Source organism: Numenius arquata, chromosome 8, assembly GCF_964106895.1.
Source record: "Numenius arquata chromosome 8, bNumArq3.hap1.1, whole genome shotgun sequence".
Lineage (NCBI taxonomy): Eukaryota > Metazoa > Chordata > Aves > Charadriiformes > Scolopacidae > Numenius > Numenius arquata.
In genome coordinates this window covers 26,139,154-26,160,043 of record NC_133583.1, presented here as the reverse complement: position 1 = coordinate 26,160,043, position 20,890 = coordinate 26,139,154, and the positions used below count along the sequence as shown (strand labels likewise).

The following is a 20,890-nucleotide window of genomic DNA, read 5'->3' as shown; positions in this document are numbered from 1 at the left end:
ACTATGTTTCTCAGGGGCTTTTAGCAGCCGCCTCTGGAGTAATCCACTGACTCCATTGCTCCTGGTTGGGAGCAATGATCTCAGGCGTGTTAGCACACCCATGTATGGAGTCAGCCTCCCGGTAAACATCCTATAGCGTGAGGTGCTCAGAGGGTCCACCACCGTCCCCATCATCTCCGGCAGGAAGCCAGGTGGGAGGGACCGGACCAAGCCGGAGAGAAAAGTGCCTCCTGCGAAAGAAAGGGTTATAACCGCCTCTCCTGACAGAGCTGTGGAGAAAGGAAGGAAGAGATGTGTGCAGGAGCTACCCTGTACGAGGCGGCAGATGGTATCGGCATTCTTTTGGAGGGGGCTTTCCCCTCCCACACTGAGCAGAGCTAGAGAATGGGCTGGAGGACTTGCATCTATGCTAGCATAGAATCGTAGAACGGTCTGGGTTGGAAGGGACCTTTAAATGTCATCTAATCCAACCCCCTGCCCTGGGCAGGGACACCTCCCACCAGACCAGGTTGCTCCAAGCCCCCTCCAACCTGGCCTTGAAGCCCTCCAGGGATGGGGCAGCCACAGCTTCTCTGGGCAACCTGGGCCAGGCTCTCACCACCCTCACAGCAAAGAGTTTCTTCCCCGCATCTCATCTCCATCTCCCCTCTTCCAGTGTCAAACCCTTCCCCCTCATCCTATGGCTCCCTTCCCTGATCCAGAGTCCCTCGCCAGCTTTCCTGGAGCCCCTTGAGGGACTGGAAGGGGCTCTAAGGTCTCCCCGGAGCCTTCTCTTCTCCAGGCTGAACCCCCCCAACTCTCTCAGCCTGTCCTCACAGCAGAGGGGCTCCAGCCCTCCCAGCATCTCCATGGCCTCCTCTGGCCCTGCTCCAACAGGTCCATGTCCTTCTGATGTTGGGTGTCCCCAGAGCTGGAAGCAGCACTGGGGGGGGTCTCCCCAGAGCGGAGCAGAGGGGCAGAATCCCACCCCTCACCCTGCTGGCCTTGATGACAACCACTCTCGGGTACCTGCTACTTGTCCCAACTTCTACGCAGGCGGCAAAACGCTCTCAAAGCAAAGCAGGTGATGGATTCCCATCGTACAAACCGGGTGGGTGCTTGCACCATCACCCCAAGGAGCAGGGAGCTCTTGGGCACAGTTCTCCAGACCTTGTCCCCGAGAAGTGGGCAGAGGACAACCAAGGACAGGCTCTGTGAGGTCAGCACCCAGCCACCCTCTCCCAGGGCAGCCGGAGCGGGTCGGGAGGAGAGATTTTTGGGTCTCCCAGGCGGCGCTGGGCCGGGCTGACCCTGGCTCATTGTGTTTGGAGAAGGCGTGGAGGCCAACTGACCTTACATTAACTGGAGAACAAAGCGGCTAAATAAAAACTGGAGCTGGGAACGGGCTGCGGAAGTGGGACACGGCTTTCCTGACTAATCAACCGGCATCTGAAGGAAACCGAACTCAATGGCAGGGAAACAACTGCATAAACACATCCTGAGGGAAGAAAGGGAGAGGGAGGAAGCTGGGGAAAGACCACAGGGGCACTGGCCCCTTCCACCTCCCCTCACCGTGCGGGTGGCAAAGCCTGGAGCACCAGGGATGGAGAGCACGGAAACCTGCTGCAAGCTCAAGGGGTTTAAGGGTGCCTATGGTTGTCTACCTGCAAAGCCACCAACTGCACGCTCAGATGGGCATCAGAAGTAGGAGAGGAGCAAACCTGAGACAGCTCAGCTCTCCTCCCACTGCCAGCCCTGATGGCATCTCGGTCTGAAGTGGGATGAAGGGAATGGAGCAATTTAACCCCAGGTAGAAGTGCTGGTACCCTGCAGCCTCCTCTCCAACAGCATCATAGAATCATGGAATGGTTTGGGTTGGAAGGGACCTTAAAGATCATTCAGTCCTACCCCCTGCCCTGGGCAGGGACACCTCCCACCAGACCAGGTTGCTCCAAGCCCCCTCCAACCTGGCCTTGAACCCCTCCAGGGTTCAAGCCACAGGGAGGTCTGCTTGGGGAACACTCCCATACATCCCAGTACAAAACCAGTGACCCCAGAAAGGGGCAGACCCTCTCTTCAGTACCAGCACCTCCTGCTCTTAGCCTGGGAAGGGCTGTATGCACAAACACATCAGCCCACAGGGCATAATTTGGGTTCACTCACTCTCAGTGGGGCCACAGACATAGGGATTGCCACTGGCCACCCTCCTGCTGCAGAAAAAGCTCCCCACCCCCCCCCAAAACAACCCTCCAACAAAAAGAGTCTCTTCCCAGAGCCTCTGTTTTTCCAGGAGGATCCTGGCCCAGCTGTGACCCCTCGTTTCCCCGGGAAAGAGCCCAGCAGTCCATCCACGCTCGGCCCTGGGTGGTCAGAGCCAGTCGGGACCATGGCCACCTGAAACGTCTGAGGCCAACCAACCAGCTCCTTTTCTCCTCCCCAAAGAAACCATCTGCCTTTGGGTAAAAGCCAACTACTGTGCAAAGCTCAGCACCAAATCAATTTCAAAAAAAACCAATTTTTTTTGGCGCATTATCAGGAAGAGTAAAAGTAGGTGACAAAGGCAGAGCCCATGAGGACCTGCCTGGGTGGGTGAGCTGCCCCACCGTGGGGCAACAGGAGCTCTGTCTCCAGCAGATCTGGCTCAACGTGGGGAGAGCCAGACGCTTTTCAAACGTTACACTTAGAAGAAGCGAAGCCAAGTTGCTCTTCCAGAGAGCTCAGAGGGGCCACGGCAGCCGTTCGGATCCACGCCATCCTGCCTGCTATTTTTAGAGCATCCACAAGGAAGGAAACCTCAGACAACCATCAGCGTGAGCTGAAACTGTGGCTCCTCGGCTGCTTGGCCAGCACCGCAGCAGCTGCTCCACCCCACCCAGGAGCTCCCGGCACCGGGAGGATGGATGAGACTCGCAGAGGGCTCGGGGAGGTCACCAGCCACCCCTCCATCATCGCAGAGCCTGGCTACGGCCAGGGAGATCTGAAAAAAACAGAACAATCCCAACCCCCCCCCTTCCCCCAAACAACCCCAAAACTCAGCTGGTTGCTGGTGTGGAGCCCAGGGAGGGGTGAGTGATGTGGGACCTTCGGAGAAAACAAAGCCCTGGGGAACGGAAAGCAAAGCCTCCCGCTCCGGCCGGTGATTTTGCGAGGCCCCATGGCCGCGTCCTGCGTGGGGAGAAGCAGCCTTGGCTCCGCGCTGGGGTTGCAATCCAAAGCTGCCGTGAAACGTGCTTTTGGCTGGGACGACCTGGCCTTGGGAGTACAACGGGGAGGCCCTTAAATAGCAGCAGCGGAGGAGAAGGGGCAGCCAAGGAACTGCAAAGGATGAGCCACAGACAAGGGAAGGTGGAAAAAAAGCTTCCCGATGTGCCGGGATGATTAATGAAAGTTTTTTTTTTTTTTAACCCCCAAGTACCCAGAAAATAGGATTGTCCTTCTTCATCTCTCTTTTGAGGTCCTACCCGACGCTCAGAGCAGTGAAGCAGTTCATAGCCAACACGAGAAGCCTTGAAGAGACAATATCATAAGCACAGGCTGAACCCTCGCAGATCCATTTATATTCTGGGCACCCAGGCTTGCAGCCAGCATCCCATCCTGAACCCGTTTCAGGGCTCCAAGGGCTTTTACAAAGAGAGAAGAGGCTGACACCCAAGGTCCCATAAAAAATAGGACAATGACGTCCCTCCACACTGGCCACTGCAGCATCCTGCTGCTAAATAGAGTCCTAAAGCCCCAAAACATGGGCTAGAGGAAAGAGACAGTTCCCTGGTCTGCGCCACGGCCCTCGATCCCCAAGTGATGCCATCTGGGGACGGATATATTGATATTGAGGAGGGCCACGGAGATGCTGGGAGGGCTGGAGCCCCTCTGCTGGGAGGACAGGCTGAGGAGGGGAGGTTCAGCTGGAGAAGAGAAGGCTCCAGGGAGACCTTAGAGCCCCTTCCAGTCCCTCAAGGGGCTCCAGGAAAGCTGGGGAGGGACTCTGGATCAGGGAGGGGAGCCATAGGAGGAGGGGGGAGGGTTTGACACTGGAAGAGGGGAGATTTAGACTAGATTTCAGGAAGAACTTCTTTGCTGTGAGGGTGGTGAGAGCCTGGCCCAGGTTGCCCAGAGAAGCTGTGGCTGCCCCATCCCTGGAGGGGTTCAAGGCCAGGTTGGAGGGGGCTTGGAGCAACCTGGTCTGATGGGAGGTGTCCCTGCCCAGGGCAGGGGGTGGCACTGGATGGGCTTTATGGTCCCTTCCAACCCAAACCATTCCATGATATGATTTATCACTGCGAGAGATGCTTCTTCTCCCAGGCAAATCCAACCGGTGCCACCAAGCACCGAGTGAGCCCATGGAGCGGGGAGGCACAGGGCTGTGGCACTCACCGGAGGAGCTCAGTTGGCCCGCCCTGGCTGGGACGTGAAGCTCCACTGGGCCAGGTCGCACATCGGAGCCATCAGAGGGACCGTGACCCTCTGTCTGTCCTGCTGGGGAAGAAGCGATCTCGGCCAGCACCTCCAGGTCCTTCAGGATAACCTGCGGAGACAGGGATGGCGCAGGGTGAGCCACAGGGGTGAGCTCTCCTTTCCAAACCCACAGCCGGAGAGGGTGAGATGGGAAGCAAACACCAAATCCCGGTGAAAAGCGTAGGGAAAAGAGGACCACCTATGAAGTTCATAGTGGAAATTCCAAATGATTGCCAAAGGGATGGGGCGGGAAAGAGAAAAAGGGAGAAAAACCCCCCAGTTTCTGCTCTGCGAGTTCCAGTTAAACCAAATTTACTCAACTGGGAGCAGGGCTTGCTTCTCCCTTTTCCCATTTTGGGGAGGGCTGGTCTTCCCCACTCCCCTTCGTAACCACCGATGTGGGACAACCCCAGCAGGAGCGTGGGAATGCTCTCGGGGGCAAACAGCAGCCCCCCTGTGCCCCCAGCTTGCCCCATTCAGGGCCGCACCCCATCGCAGGCTTGGCTGCCATTTGGATTTTATAGCTCTTTCCTTCCAGAAATCACCGAATTAGTCTATATATAGCATTTCTGGAGAAGATATTACAGGGTGGGTTGAGGGTTTTGTTTTTTTTTTTGTCCTCAACCCTTCTCATGTCTCGGGCTATTTTGGGTCCCCCTTCATTCAAAAACGTCCTTGGGTCTCGACGTTTCAGCAGCCGTCCCCGGTGCTCGGAGCGTGACGGGGCTGTGGGGAGCAGAAACGCTGCCAAAAAAGGGCCCATTGCCACGTCCAACCCCTCAGCATCCAGCACAGCACATCCCCGACCACCCCTTGCCCACCCACCAGAACAGCATCCCAAGGCTTCCCACAAGTTCTCATAAGGCAGCTTTTTGAGGAGCTGCAGTTCTGGGGGAGTTTTAGCTTCTGAGCTACCAAAAAAAAAAAACCCCCCAAAAAAAAGAACCCCCCACCCTTTACCCCTTAAAAAAACCCCACCTAATTATGCCTTTTTTTGATGGGGCAGAACTTGAAAATATGACCCCTGAAAATCAAAAAGAGCAGCCCCTGGGTTTCTCTGCTGCAGATATCTTCGGATGTTCTTTTTTTGGTGTGTAATTAGGGTTGACGAATTTCAAGCCCCCCCCAGCAGCCTGCGAGCAGGCAGCGTGGTGTCCGGGCTGCGGTGCAGAGCTGGGGACGCAGCCTGCTGTGGGCACCACGAGGTTCCACCACCCTCGGGAAGACCCTGTGCCTATTAAACATGATTTAAGTCCCAGCCCGTGGCTCCCCACGGGAGGGGGAAAAAAAAAGAAAAAAAAAAAGAAAGAAAAAAAAGAAGACAACAACAACTTGTGCTGCTGTCACCAAAGAATACAGCACCTCCGTGATGCTGTCAAGGATGGGACCTCGTTGCCAGCACTGGAGATCACTGCCACCGCCAGCCTTCATCCTCTTCCAGGGAAGGGGCTCTGTGGTCCCTGGCAGAGGAGAAACCTCGGTCCTCCCTCTTCCCGCAGCTTTCAAGCATCCATGGCTCAGATAAAGCCAAGCCGGCGGCGTTTCGTTTCTAGTGGAGGATGGCCCTGAGCAGAGCTCAGGATGCCAGGTCTCCTGAAGCCCCCTGTAGATTCTCTAGTGGCTAATCATCTGGCTCAGCTGAACTTGCAGCCTTCCAGCGGTGGGGGGGGAAGGCACTAATTTGGGTCTCAAGCTCTCACAGCTGGGGAAACAACACCCCGTGGAGGTTTCCAGCTCTCATTGTCTTTGGCTGAAACGGCAAAGAGACTCCGGGCTTGGCTACCAGGGCCGGCAGGCGGGTGCGAGCCAGGACTCTTGTTCAAGCTACTGATTTTGCCCAACTCAGCACACACGCCAACACAACCAGGATGGCATTTCCTATCACGCCAAGGCTGTAGCAACACGTGGCTGATGTACCACAGGAACCAGCTGCCTGTGGTTGCCACCCTGCTGGATTCGGTGTTGCCACAATCCACCCCCTACGGTCCACCTATCCAGCCAAGCCCTTGGGCCGTGGTCCAGCCTAGAGTGCACCAGCAGCTCCCCCAGCATCAGGAAACAGGACCAAGACCCTAGGCTGGCAGAAGTCACCCCTGCTGCCCCCCGAACATTTAGAGACATGTCTGATACTGCGAGGTCAGATCGTTAATTCAATGCAACGTGCGCTGGCAGCCCAGAGAGCCCCCCGCATCCTGGGCTGCATCCCCAGCAGCGTGGCCAGCAGGGCGAGGCGGGGATTCTGCCCCTCTGCTCCGCTCTGGGGAGACCCCCCCCAGTGCTGCCTCCAGCTCTGGGGACACCAACAGCAGAAGGACACGGACCTGTTGGAGCGGGGCCAGAGGAGGCCACGGAGATGCTGGGGGGGCTGGAGCCCCTCTGCTGGGAGGACAGGCTGAGAGAGTTGGGGGGGTTCAGCCTGGAGAAGAGAAGGCTCCGGGGAGACCTTAGAGCCCCTTCCAGTCCCTCAAGGGGCTCCAGGAAAGCTGGCGAGGGACTCTGGATCAGGGAGGGGAGCTACAGGACGAAGGGTTTGACACTGAAAGAGGGGAGATGGAGATGAGATGTGGGGAAGAAACTCTTTGCTGTGAGGGTGGTGAGAGCCTGGCCCAGGTTGCCCAGAGAAGCTGTGGCTGCCCCATCCCTGGAGGGCTTCAAGGCCAGGTTGGAGGGGGCTTGGAGCAACCTAGTCTGGTGGGAGGTGTCCCTGCCCAGGGCAGGGGGTTGGATTAGATGACATTTAAAGGTCCCTTCCAACCCAAACCATTCCATGATTCTTTGAACCTCCCAGAGCTGCGTGCCAAGCCCCAGCTCCGAGATGCTGCTTGGGCTCGGGATGCTCTGGCCAGCCTGCCTGGGAAGCAGTGACCGGCGCCACCGAGGGCACGAGGTGGAAAAAATCCAGCACGGGCTGCATTTTACAAATGAAACACATGGAGGAAATAAGAAACAGGAGGGACGGGCGCACGAACACCTGGAGGAAGAGGAGGAGCAGGCAGCCACCAAGATGCGGGGTTTTCCAGCCGTGGGAAAGAGGCAGGGGAGTTCTGGCTCCTGCTGCTTCTTCCCCGCATGCTCCAGAGCGGGTTCCCAGCCAGGGATGGAGGAAGGAAAGCCGGGAGCGCTTGGTATGCGGTGCACATCCCCATGCTAAGCAAAGCTGGAAGCTGGCGGCTGGCTTTGTGCGAGCGAGGAGGCTGTAAGAAAGCAATATCCTGCCATTGCCATGGCAACAGGCTGGCTGCGCCAGGAGTGAGCCGGTCCCATCCGTCAGGAGCTGAGCGGCCGTCGGAACCGACAGCGCTGGAGCACCGGGGCCGAGATGTTCCCAGCTGCCGGGCCAGAGCACAATCCCCACGGCCAGCCCCGAGGAGTAGCCACCGAGGGTGTTTTCCTGGCCCAGAAGGGATTTCCGTGGAGGTTTCCCAGCGGTGATGAGCTGTGGGGCAGCGTACCCCTGCTCTAGGTGAGCGTGGGGCTGGTTAGTGGGAATTGGAAGCAGCACGGCGATGGATGGTGAGACCCGGCCGACGTTGTGAGCTGTTCCCAGCACGGGGATGAGGAGCAGGATGGAGGAGGGCGAGCTCTGCCTGCTTGGGGGATGAGGAGCAGGTTACCAGACAGTTATAAATAAGCAGCTATTTCTCCTCCCTGGGAATAGACGAGATTTCTCCCTGTGTTGCCTTCAGAGCACAGATTTTTGAGGGCACACAAAACCCGTCGGTCTCTCTGGCTTCTCCAGATCTAGGTCAGGTTAATTTGCCGCTTGTTCTGGTTGAACGAAGCCGAGACCAGCTCTGCTGGAGGAGGGGAAAAGCAGTCCCCGAACGGCACGTGGGGCAGGGACGCACCTCCTGTGTGCAAAACATGGCCTTGATGCTCCTGGGGAGGACTTTGCCTCTGGCCCTGGCAAAGGAAGGGGAGGTGACCCCCAAATCCGCTGCAGGAGAGAGACTGAGCAGCCTGCAGCACGTGCTGGCTACCAGAACACCAGGGCAGCAGCTCCTGGGGCACACACGATGGCAAGCGTAGGGACTGAGCTCCTCCTGAAGATGCTGTCCTTGCTGGTACTTATGGAACATTTTTTAAAAAAATATTGAAAAATTAAAAGATTAAAATGCCTGCGGGCAGCAGGGAGATGCTCGCAGGCAGCCTCGGATGTCCCAGGGCAGTGAAACAAGGACCAAAGTTAACCTCACCAAGGAGAAGATGGGAATCTGGCTGAAGCAAGGTGCCACCAAGACAGGGAACAGGAAGGTTAAGGACAGCAAAGCACTTCTCCAAAGAGGATCGAGCTCAGGGTGGGGTGTGGAAAACCCCATTACTGGCAAGACAGGGAGGTGGAGGAGCGATCTGGTGGGGACCAGGGAAGCTGAGGATGCTGCTGGGTGCTGCCTCCTGCCCTACGGCTCCAGCGCAGCCCCTCGCTGCGGCGGCATGCACCAAGGCTGCCCCAGAGGCCTTCATTTATTTTGTTTTAGGGTTTTTTTTTTTTTTCCCCCTCCCTCCAAACCTTTTAGTCGTAGCCAGGGGAAGGGAGGCGAGCATGGGCAGGCAGCCCTGGAGCCGAGAGCAGCCGAGCCCCAGACACACAGGGTGTGAAAAGCAAACTTGTGTGTCGGCCTCCCTGGCCTCCACCGGCTTTAAAGACAGAAAAAGAAAAGAAAAACCACCATTAATCTTCCCACACCAATTTAACCGGCCCTCCTTTCAGGTCCCCGGCACGGCAACTTTCATCCTCTCATCTTGCCAAGACCTCCCCTCCCACCCCCCCCTGCTGCCACCTTTAAAGCCATCGGATTTCAGCCTGTGGCTGGGAGGGGATGGGGACAGAGGGAAGGCAGTGGGGCTGGGGGCTTCTCCTCGGGGCAAATCCTGCCAGGTAGTGCTAACACACGCTCACAGCATCAGGGAATACAGCAGGGGGTGGGGGGGACAACACTTGGTAACACGGCCACAGCCACCCGAAACGGTGCCCCCCCGAGCGGCAGGAGCATGAGCTCCGTCACAGCTCAGAGCACCTCCTTAAATGTGTTTAATTAGCGGAGTGGGAGCTTAACACACCACCTGATGCCAGGCACGGGGAGGGATGCCAAGGAGGTATTTCCTTCATGCATTAGAGGGCAGGGAAGGAGGCAGGACAGGTCCAACCGTGGGGACCAGGCTGGAGGAAGCCGGAGCGTCCCTGGGGAGGGGGGGCTGGATGCCTGCACCCCCTGCAAATTCAGCACCCAGAGTCCCAAGAGTTTGTGAAAGGCAAAGGGTTTGCTTTTACTTGCTGCTCTGTCTCCCACACAGAACCTCCCTCTGCACCCTGGGGAGCCAGGCACCCAAAGCCAAGCTCTCCAAATCCCGCATCCTTCATCCTACACCTTCGTCCCACCCCGGGACAGGGATTGCCTGTCCTCCGCGGCAGAAAGGTTTTCTGTGGTTTTTAGTCTGCTCCGTGATTTCACCCAGGAACGCTACAGGCACCTTCTGGAAGCCACCTTGAGCTCAGTTTGCCACTGGTTGTTCAGTATACGCATATGTATATGGAAGCCATGCCATTATGGTGCGGAACTGCTGCTGAGCCAAGAAGCTCCCTGTAAATCATGTTTTCCCCCCCCAAGAAACTCCCTATCCCTGCATGATGCAGTGCACGGATTATTTTTCAACCCAGTGCCCTTGCAAAGCCCCGAGTCCTTAGAGAAAGCATCACCCACCCTGCTTGAAGACTTCTGTTTAGGGGCTGCTTCCACGTATGGCTGACCACATTTTCCACCATCCAACTGGAATTACATACCTCTCTCTACAGCCCACCATTTCAGCCCAAAGCTCGCCCTCAGTGTAACTCCTCTCTTGAAAAACACACACCCTCTTTACCCTCTGCTTTAGCACGGGGTCACTATATTTTGGCCGTGGTGAATTAAAGGCTGGGAGCTGGAGCGCAACGGCTCTAAAACCAACAGAGCCAAGCTCTCCAAACCCAACTCCGCTAAGGCAGCTATTCAAAAACCTTTGGCACAAGGTTTTGTTCGGCTCCGTCATACTGGGAATTGGGCGCGATGGGAGAAGCTGGCCAGGATTTAGCGCGATGGCACAGCTCAGAGAGACCTGGGCTTCCAGACCCTGCCGTGCCGCAGCAGGAGGGGTGGAGGAGTTAATAGCAAGGGAGAGAGATGAATACCAGGAGGTATTCAGGGTTCCTCCTCTCCTAGTTTAATACTGGGAGCCCAAGAGAATGGCAAAACGTTCCAGCTTGCCATGGAGAAGTTGGCTTGAAGGTCGAAGTCCATCACTACCCCCACAGGTGGTGGCCCAGGCTCACTAACCTCTCCCTAGAAAAGGGTTCCAACTCCCATCCAGCGCCAGAAGGAGTCTTCTGGGGATGCTCTAGGAGATACAGCGAGCCAAGAAACCATTTGGATCTTGTTGCTGTATTCAGAGCCCTGCCTGGCCACTGCATCAACGCAGGTAGGTTTTCACGTTAGCAGAGCTGAGAGGAAGCCGGAGCCTGTCCTGCTTCACATCAGACACCACCTCGTGCGTCATTCCCGCATGAGTCAGACAAAAGTCCCAGCACAACTTCCAACCCCCAGCAAGATCGAGAGGAGCAGATAAGCAAAACAGGAACACGTGAAGAAACAGCTCCATTCTGGAGCCAGAGAAAGGAAAACAAAGCAAAGAAGGAAAACCAGCAGCCTCACTGCGTCAGGGTTTTCTCAGAGATGCCCTCACCGCCTGGGGCATCCACCTGAAGTCCCAGGTGGGACTTCACACCCAGTCCAGCACCTCAGTCCAGCCGGGAAGGACAATGGAATGGCTCCATCAGAAGCTGCCTTCGCACCAGGAGCCTGCTGAGGGAGATAACCCGAAAAGCACCTCTTCTTTCCAGCAATGCCTTCCAGCAGCGATGCTTTTAACCTGTGTGTGGAAAGGTCCAACCCACTGCTCCAAAAAAGGGCGCTTTGGCTTTGGCTTTTCACCTTTTCTAACATCGGTTCTTGAACCAGGCGTCAGGGCTGTGAGACTCGCACCGACCGAAGGAGCAGCTTGTGCAGAATAAAACACCCCATTCCCAGCAGGATCCTCTTAGTCTTGAAGTTTTTTTTAAGCACATGAAATTTTAAAGCAGGGCTTTTAAAGACTGCCTTCAAAACCAGGTCTCGGATGCGGGATGGAGCATCTCCCTGCCGGGGAAGCAGGGGAACCGGCACGAGGTGACGCAGTGCAGCAGTCTGACAGCCAGGAATCCTGTATCCCGGCTTCTCTACATATCAAAGGGAATCGCTTGCTTCAGCTCCGCTCCAGCTTCTCTGGCGCTGCCTTTGTGCATCTTAACGAGGTCTCTTGACCGTTTTTCTTTACTGGGGCGGGAGAATGGGGGAGGAAGGGGAGGCGGAGGAGAAGGCAGAGATGACCCAGGACGCACCGCGAGATACTGGCCCCTGCTCAGCACGGCGGAGGTGGTGCAACACCTCGCGCTGCTGGAACAGTAAGAACCAGGTGTGACAACTCAAAGGGCACGGACCCAGCTCCATCCAGTGTGTGCCTCTCCTTGCTTTGGGCTTGACTATTTGTGGCAAGCGCACAGAGAGCAGCTTGGCAAGGCCAGACCTTAAAAATAGGGTGCTTGAGCACCGTCTTTCAAGCCTGATGCGAAGCCCTGACTTAGCACTGACCCTCCAAAGCCAGGTTCTCCTTTGGTGAGGAGCTAAGTGAGAAACAGCTGCTTCAGGACAGCTTTGGGGTGCATCAGGAGAGCCTCCAAACCGCCCACAGGTGCTGGGGGCTCTGCAGGCGCTGCGAAAGGATGTTCAGCCTTCCTGGGAAGAAAGATGGTACCCAGCCAGGTTTCCCTTGGGGATGGCAGTGTCGCAGGCTGAAGACAGCAAAAAACCCACCCTGAAAACCTGCGTTACACCCTGTGCTTCCCCACACAACGCACGAAGCCCTACCTGGAAAGGGGAGAGAGGTTTCCCCCGCCTGAGAACCGATGGGGAAGCCTCACACAGGACCCCCACAGAGATCGTCAGCCAAGAGCTTCTGGGGATCCCCATCTGCCCCAGGACAACACAAACGTGACTACAAATACCGCAGCGAGCAGGGAGGAAGGGGTCAGAAAACACCCCACGTCCCCTCTTCTAACAGGCACTGGCACTGCAGGTGAACTAGCTCAATCTGTCCTCATCGTCCCCCAAAAACGCCCAAGCTCAAAAACCCCCCGACTATTTTTGGGCGTTTCTATTTCCTCTGCAGAGAGCAGCGAATCTGGTTGGGAGCCAGCTGAGCAGTGGTGTTTAATGGATCGACTCTTCTATGGATTTCCTTAAAAAAAGAAAAAAAAACCCAACAAACCCACACCCCAACCTCCCAACGTTTAAATAAATAGAAGGCAGGATTAAATAAATCAGCTTAAAATTACTTTTGAGCCATTCCCAGCCATGTCACATGGAGGAAATGCATCACCGGGGTCCTTTCTGCGCTGCTTTTTTTATTTATTTAATTTCAAATATTAATAAGCAGTGTAATTGCAACATGACTCACGGCGATCTCCTGCCAAGCTGGGGAGACTATCTGCAAGATGCAGGCTTTCTGGAGCGTTGCGAAGGCAGATGTGCGCTGGGGGACTCTTTTGGAAAGGTTTGCAGCGTAAGCAGCAGGGTATGGAAAACGGCCAGCCGGTCGCTCGCCTTTGCGAGCCCAAGTCATCCCCCTGCTTTGCTTATTCTCCCCGCCCCCCCCGCCTTCCCTCCTCTCTCAATACCCACCCCCCCACCCCCCAACCTCATCGCGCGTGGGAGTTATCCTGGGGTTGGGATTTGATGCCCTGAGCGTGTCAGGCAACGCAGAGAGAGCGCGGTTTTGATTCCAGGAGGAAGGTCTGCTCCCCCCCCCCCCCCCCTCAAAAAAAAAAACAACACCCCCCCAGAGCCAGGATCGTTCCCGGCTCTGGGCAAGATGTATCTAGCCGATGGCAGAAGCTCTACCAGCACCGAAGCTGCCAGCCTCCCACCCAAGCAGAGAAATGCTCCAGGGTGCAATGGAGAGGGGGAGAAGACGCCAAAAATGAAGCGTACCAAAAGGGAAGGACACCTTCCATCCAGTGGGAGGTGTCCCTGCCCATGGCAGGGGGTGGAACTCGACGATCTTAAAGGTCGCTTCCAACCCGAACCATTCTATGAAAACGGAGAAGACCGGAACGAGAGAAGAGGAGTGAGGAAGAAAGACAAAGAGATGGGAAAAACGGCGCAGCACCTGGGGAAGGTCCGGGAGATGAAGAGCACCTTGCTGGGAGGGCAAGACGTGGGCAGGAGCAGGCAGGAGAGTGAAGGCAGAGCGATCTGGCTCACTCATAGCTGCCTTTTTCCTCACTTCCAAGCCGAGAAGTTCCCAGCCCCTGCAAATCCAATGCGGAGAAGGCAACCAGGTAGCCAGATGAGTCCCACCTAGAGCACAGGGGCTTGGGGCAGATGTCCCCACAGCGTTATGGCCCAGACTATGAGGTAGCACCTGATTTCTGAGTTGGAGGACACTGAAAGGGGCTAAAGGAAGAAGTATGGCCCAGAGCCCAAGCCACATTGGTCTGAATGATGCCTGTGGTGGAGAAGCAGCTCGTGGGCACCTACTGCAGCCCCACCAGGCAAGGCTGATGCTGCCCTGCCAGCGGTGGCTGCTGCTGAACTGCTTTGTGACTCGGATTTTGCAGCACCAGCTGGACATGATCCCCCTCTCATCCCCACAGAGCCTGAATTCCCACTCACCAAGGCCCTGACCACGACTCAACCCCATGAGGAAGACATCCGCTCTGGGACCTGAAGCCCTAAGCTGTCTTCCCAGGCAGGCAAACAGAATTTTAGGAGGTGGCTTTGAAGGATCATGGAATAGAATCATAGTTTGGGTTGGAAGGGACCTTTAAAGGCCATCTAATCCAACCTCCCCTGCAATGAGCAGGGATGTCTTCAACCAGACCAGGTTGCTCAAAGCCGTCCAACCTGACCTGGAATGTTTCCAGGGATGGGGCATCTCCCACCTCTCTAGGCAACCTGGGATGGTGTCTCACCACCCTCAGCGTAAAAGACATCTTCCTTATATCTAGTCTAAATATTCCCTCTTTTTAGTTTAAAGCCATACTCAACTCTCAGAGATGGAGAAGGTTTATAGAGACAGAGGGTCCCAAGCACACCAGCCTAACCGAGACGGTGGGGCTTTCAGCCAGGGAGTCACCTGCAGGCTCTGCATTGGGTCTTCTTCCCTTTAGCCAACAGGGTTAAACCCCCCTGTGCCAACACTGGCCAAGCCTCACAAAATCCCACGGTTCAACCCCAAAAATCCAAAGCCCAGCCAGATGTGGAGACAGTAAGCTTTCAGGAAGACTTCTGCACCACTCACCTCATCCGACTCATCTGAGAGGGTCCTCAGCAAGATGGGGAAGAGGCTGTCGGTGTGTCGGAACATCTAGAACCAGAAAGACGGATGGCTTCAGTCCTACAGGCCTGGTCACCCCCTACCCCCTCACCCCGGGGGAGGCTGCCAAAAGCCTCACCAGCAATTTCTACCTGAGCTGGAGAGCTCCTCTTCCTTAAGCTACCAGGTATCCAGCAGCCAAAGCCTTCTCAGAAAAGGCAGGTGGACACTTGGTTGGCAAAGAGCAGGCAGGGAGCAGATGAGCTCAACCCCATGGAGGAAGCTCACGTGTCAAGTCCCTGACCTACCTTCCGAGGAGTCTTGATGTATAAGTGGTAGAGCCATTTCAGCACCGCAATTCTGGTCATCATCCCAATAGACGTGTCATGAAGGTGGCAGTCCAGCACCTGAACTATCCCATCCAGGTTCAGGGTCACCTGGATCCTCTCGGAGCTGCGTGGAAAAGAAAGAGGCTGGGTCAGCACTGTAATGTCCAACTCACTCCTCCCATGGTGGGGAGGTCTACAACACACCGGAGGCTGCACCAAACATCTTGGCTCAAACCCTATGAAACTTCAACTGTCCCCTTGGGCCTGCTCCTGCCCCACTCAGCCTAGCCACCCACATTTCTTACTCTCTGCAGATCTGCTCATGGCAAACCCAAGAACTCAAGTCTTCAAGAGCTACAACAGCCAGGACGCAAGCTCCATGATGGAAAGCCTGAGGGTGATGGCTGGACGTGGCCAGGTTTGTCCATGTGGCACAGGTAGCTTCCGACTGGTGTTACGAGATAGAGCAGCACAGCAAGAGACATGGCAGCACACCAAAAACTTGCCTGAGAAAAAACAGAAATCTTCCAGGCTTCAAGATTTACCACTTTCCCAAAACAGCTGGTACCTCTGCAGGAAAACACACTGCACGACATGAACCCAGTACCACGGTTGCATTGAGAAACTGGTCCGTACGGCAGTCATCGGGTTTGGGGTTTGAAGACTAAACATCCACAAAATGCATTCAGAATCCAACTCAAGTTTGACCACCTCAAACGTCTGCAGAGAACATCAAGCCACACCTCCTCCAATTCAACTTGGGCCACTCAACCAGGCGAGGACATCCAGTTTCCACTAATCCCAGCAGACTCATGCTGGGGACTGCAGATGCCTTCAGAACATCATCTTGTTTCCCAAAAACCATCCTAAAAGATGAGGACAGCTCTTGGACGCCAACCAGGGATGAAAGCAAAAAACTCTCCGAGTTCACCAAGAGGTTGCCTCTTTTATAATACCAACAGCCTGCAGACCCTTAGATCTTACTATGGTGGAAAAACTCTCCAGTTTTTCCCCAAATAGTTGGGACCTGCAGTGGGACAGGAGATCCCAACACAGAAGAGGTCACGTTACAGCATTTTGTGATCCCGAAGTCTATCTGATGGTATCCCACCTTCGCAACAGCAAGGAGGTGGAAGTATCTGTCAGAGGAGCCCAGGTTAAGGAGAGACGGTTGGCCTTGATGGTTGGCAGATCTCCGAGAGGGAGCTGTGTTGAAGAGCTAAAGTCACTCCTGTCCTACCCAAGCTCCTGAATTATTCAAGGCTGGAGCCGATTTTTCTCGCGTGCGCCGAGCTGCCCGGCATCTCATTTGATGAGAAGTCCTAAGGGGCAGATTTCTCACGGTGTAATTCGCGAGTAGAGCTGCTGCTTAATGGGATTTGATCTTCCCCAGGACACACGTCTTAAGGGCGAGAGGAGGCGGCCCCTGGCAGCCCTGCAGATATCTGACTGCGGGATCTGCATCGCGTCACAGGCGCTGAGGGGTCTGCAAATTGCATTTCGAGTTGGACTAAACGTCGCTTTGATGTCGCGAACGACCGCCCAGAGCCAGAGCTCAGATGTGGGGAACCCAGGGACCCAGAGCACGGGGAGTTTGGGAGAGGGGATGGCCGAGGGAGTAGCATCCCAGAGGATGGAAGCCAGCCTGGACCAGCCCCGTATCTGGTTTCCCTGCAGAATTAGCTCCCTGCAGTGGCGTATCCTGTCACCCACCCAACACAGGGCTCCTGACGGAAAAGGAGCACGAATCCTTGCCCCGATTACATCTCCGTGGCAAAATATGCATCGATTGTGCAGGATGGGGGTGAAAAAAAAAAACCCCAACAGCTCGGGATAATGTGTGCTTTCAGAGGGAAGTGGCCTAAAGGACAGGACAGAAAAGTGGCGTGTGAAGCCGGCTGGTTTGGAGGTGGCCTCAGCGCTGTCACATCCAGCAGCTCCGCTCTGCTGGGAGGCAGGCGGGGAGGACACGGGGTGGTATGGTTAGAGGAGGGCGCTGGACTGCTCCCAGCACAGCGACAAACCATCTCCAGCCCAGCTTGTGCCACAGTTCCTCCTGAAAACCCCTTCCCCAGCAGTTGCAGCACCCGCATGGGAGTGGGCTGTGGGCAGGGCATGGGGGGGCTCGAGTCCGAAATGCACCCAAGGTGACCCCAGGAGGTGGCTTGGCAGTGCCGGGCTCCCCTCGAGACAGCCAGACCCCGGCCATGCCATGTCCCACCAACCTTGTGGCTCTGCAAGGTCCAGCTCGGGTGAAAAGGGATGGCAGCTGGGCAAAGCTCCTCACCGGCTTCTCCTTTCCCCACATCTGCCGAGATAAACCTTTCTGGGGGGTTGCCGGTGGAGAAGTGGTTCATTGACTCAGCACAAAACCAGGGTGTCGTCCTGAAGGGCAAGAGGTTTGATGAACGTGTGAAATTAGGTTAAAAATCTCCCACCGATCACGTTCCCATCTCTCCGAGATGGAGCCGCACCGGATCCCCGTGGGATGCTGCCTTTTCCGGGAGGAAAAGCAGCAGCTGAGCACGGCGATGGCTGCCATGGATGCGGCTCGGGAGCGGGCTCTCGCAGCTCGCTCTGGCTCTCCTTAATCCCCAGGCAGCGGCAGTAATGGCATTGCATTAATGCCATCCCCCCGGGCCCGCCACGCCGGCATCTGCAGCCGGGCAGATGTCAGATGCAATCGCTTCCATCTAACCCACTACCCCAGATTCTCCTCCCGAGGACGAAACGCAGCCCTGGCACCGCCTCCCTGGTTCGCCTGTGACAGCGAGGACATGGTTTTAGGGCAAACCGAGCAACGATGGGGGTTGTACCAGGCTCTCACCTCTGGATGCTGGTACCCTACGCTCAGGATGAGCAGTGGGGCAGAAGACCCACGCCCCAGCGCATCTCAAACCACCCAGGTCTTGGTTTCCATCTCAGAAAGCATCCTCCAGCACAGCAACAGAGCTCACTTTCCCACTGCGTTCAACCCACGGTGATGTTTTTTCACCCCACGTCCCTTTATCAGCCCATTTTCTCATTTCTCTCCTTTCTTCAAGGGCTTCTGCCATCCCTCTCCTCAGCAGTCGCCTTTTCTCTGCCAACGCCTGAGCTGTCATCTCCCTCCTGGCCTTCTGCCTGGCCCAGCTGCTTTCCTGACCCCGTTTTTCAGAGAAGGTTAAGGTCTAGGCCAGGCTCTAGCCTTTAAGCGGCCTTGCCAAGGGTGGAAATATCCAGGTTCTTTCATTGTGGTCCAAGTCACAAGGGCAGCTCCCATACGGGCTGGCAGCTGTGCCGCTCGATGGGCCCGAGCCAGCAGCCAGGAGGTAAAATAGCTCCTTCTCTGCTCTCGGTCCCACAAGCTGTCGCTTTCTCCTCCTCCATCGCTCTCATTTCAGTGCTCTTGGCTTCCTTCTCCTTCCTTACTGCGGTTCCCCAGTACGGGAAGTGCCCACGAGCGGCTCTCCCAGTGAAGAGATGAGGCTAAGGTCTAGGTAGAGGCATCCAACAAGCTGTAGGTCACCATGACAAGGGCTGGGACAGCGTGCCCAAGGTCCCCCCTCCAGCTCATCCACCCAACAGCACAGTAGAAGCAGGGAAGGGAACCCATCTCTTCACTCCAGGCTGGAGAGGAGAGTCAGGAGGAGCCTCAGGAGGATCTGAAACCTGGACCAAGGCAGACTCCACCAGACAAGCTGCTGCAGAACGGGACTCCAAGGCATGAGCTCAAAACAAGCCATCGTGTTGCCTTCAGCCAACCATCCCTTGGGTGCTGCAGGGCACTCAGCACCATCCCTACCCTCCGCCCAAGTGTTCATCACCTCCATGAGCTCCCCAGCTCACTCTCAAGGGCTCTGGGCACAGGACTACGGCAACTTCCAGCATGAGATAAGCAGCACCAATTTTAGCTTTGTACCAAGCCCTAACTACCACGTTTAAAAGCCTGATTTAAATGCAGCCTTGAGCAGTTCAGCCACGTGGCAGTCGTTTGCCCTTTCTTCAGCTTCACGTGTCTGTGTGTTACTGAACACCACCCAAAACCAGAAGCCTTGCATCAGAAAGGACCACAATGGCTCCTCTGGAGCCCCCACGTCATCATACAATGGTTTGGGTTGGAAAGGGAACTTAAAAATCATCTAGTTCCACCCTCTTCCCTGGGCAGGGGACACCTCCCACTAGACCAGGTTGCTCTAAGCCCCGTCCAGCCTGGCCTTGAGACCCAAACCCCAGCACATCTCAAACCATCCAGGTCTTGTACTGAAACACCGACGCAGTTACAAGAGCCTAAAAAGCCACTTTCCAGCTGTTTGGGTCCGGCGACGCAGGACAGACGTCTGCATCTTCTCCTGCAGCAGCTCAGACTGACGGAAGGAAGCCCGGGCTCTGCTCCAGCCACCACATTTCCACCTCCCCTTCCTGAACTGGGACTGCAGCCTCAGCGGGGTCAGCTGGCCCAGAGGAAGCCTCCAGCGCCTCCAAAACACTGGTTCTGGTCCACTTCCAACGACGGGTTTTGCAGAAGCTGGAAGCGGGAAGCCCCACCTGCACGGGGAGCCCCGCAGCCCCTCCATCCTGGCTCGCCCGGCAGCCGGTTTCTGTCTTGGCACAGCCACCGTCCCCAGTTTCCTAAGGAATGCCACCAGGAAGCTCCCTCCAAGCGAAGCTGGCAATCACCCTGGAAGTGTTTTGGATCACCAACAGCATGTTTTATGAGCAGGGAGAGGTGGGGGGGGCACGTGACAGTTTATGGCCACAGGAACGTGCCCAGCATCCATCTATGGAGCGGTCGGGCCTCATCATCTTCTTGGATGGCATCTTCATGAAAGATGTCCCTGCTGCAGACGCCGGGCCGTGAGCTCCTCCGCCCCTGCTGACCGAGGTCCTCCTCCGCGGGGAGGGCAGGAGAAGAGGGCGTGAGAGCTGGAGGCCTGGCCATGCTCCATCACTTGCTCGCCAGGAGAGACGGGGGGGAGAAGGGGGGAAGCAGGAGGAGGAGGAGGAAGGAGGGGGAAAAAAAAAAGGAACAAAAACACGAGCAAAGAGTGACTTCATCTTAAAAGGCAGCTGCGACTTCCTCTGTTTGCGGGCTTTCCAGCTTTTCAAGGCGACGTGATGGTTTCCCGTGGTCCTGCCTTGACACCCAGTGGGCGTTCAGCATGCAGGCAGCTCCCCAGCGTGAACTATGGCTGCAACTGGCTACTGGTGACCAGCTCTCCCCTTCCTCCGGCTCCAGGGCCGGGCCAGGCAGCCTGAGCAAGAGATGAGACCGCCGGGCAGATGTCTAGGGCTCCCGTGGTGGTTCTCCACAACGGGTGCCACTGTGAAAATCTTCCAGGTCCCAATGCTGGGCCAGCAGAGAGGTCACACAGGGTGGGCAACGGGCTTCAGAGCAGGTAAACCCCGGGATAAAGCCCGGAGTTTCCTGTTTAAAAGGGCTTAAGAACAAGTCCCTCTGCAAAACCAAGTCTCTTAAAGACGTGAAAGGTCTCGCCTGTTGTCCCGGATGGTTTTCCCCAGCGCTTGGGGATCTGGCGGATCGCTCTGGGCAGCCGTTCTCCTCCTGGCTCTTGGTGACACTGTGACCGAGTCCCTCCTGCTTCTGTCCCCTTCGGTGGTCACTCCCTCTCTCCCCCAGGTGCCAGTTCTTCAGCACAGAGACGCAGTTATCGCTTGTCCTCCTGATTTAATGCCTCTCCTTTTTCCTTTCCCCTTCCCAATTTCAGCCCTACCCTTAAACCCTTAAAGGGCTGTGCGGGGCC

At 56.2% G+C, this 20,890-nt stretch overlaps 1 protein-coding gene across 1 annotated transcript in view; it reads right to left on the bottom strand.

Annotated features, from left to right (window-relative positions):
• VAC14 (VAC14 component of PIKFYVE complex) overlaps nucleotides 1-20,890 on the bottom strand; it is a 71,552-nt gene that overhangs the window by 32,339 nt on the left and 18,323 nt on the right. The window contains exons 11-13 of the mRNA XM_074151867.1: nucleotides 15,126-15,270; nucleotides 14,803-14,868; nucleotides 4,351-4,501 (exon numbers count right to left, since the gene is read on the bottom strand). Of these exons, the coding sequence (XP_074007968.1) occupies nucleotides 4,351-4,501; nucleotides 14,803-14,868; nucleotides 15,126-15,270 (362 nt within the window). The remainder of the gene's footprint in view (nucleotides 1-4,350; nucleotides 4,502-14,802; nucleotides 14,869-15,125; nucleotides 15,271-20,890) is intronic.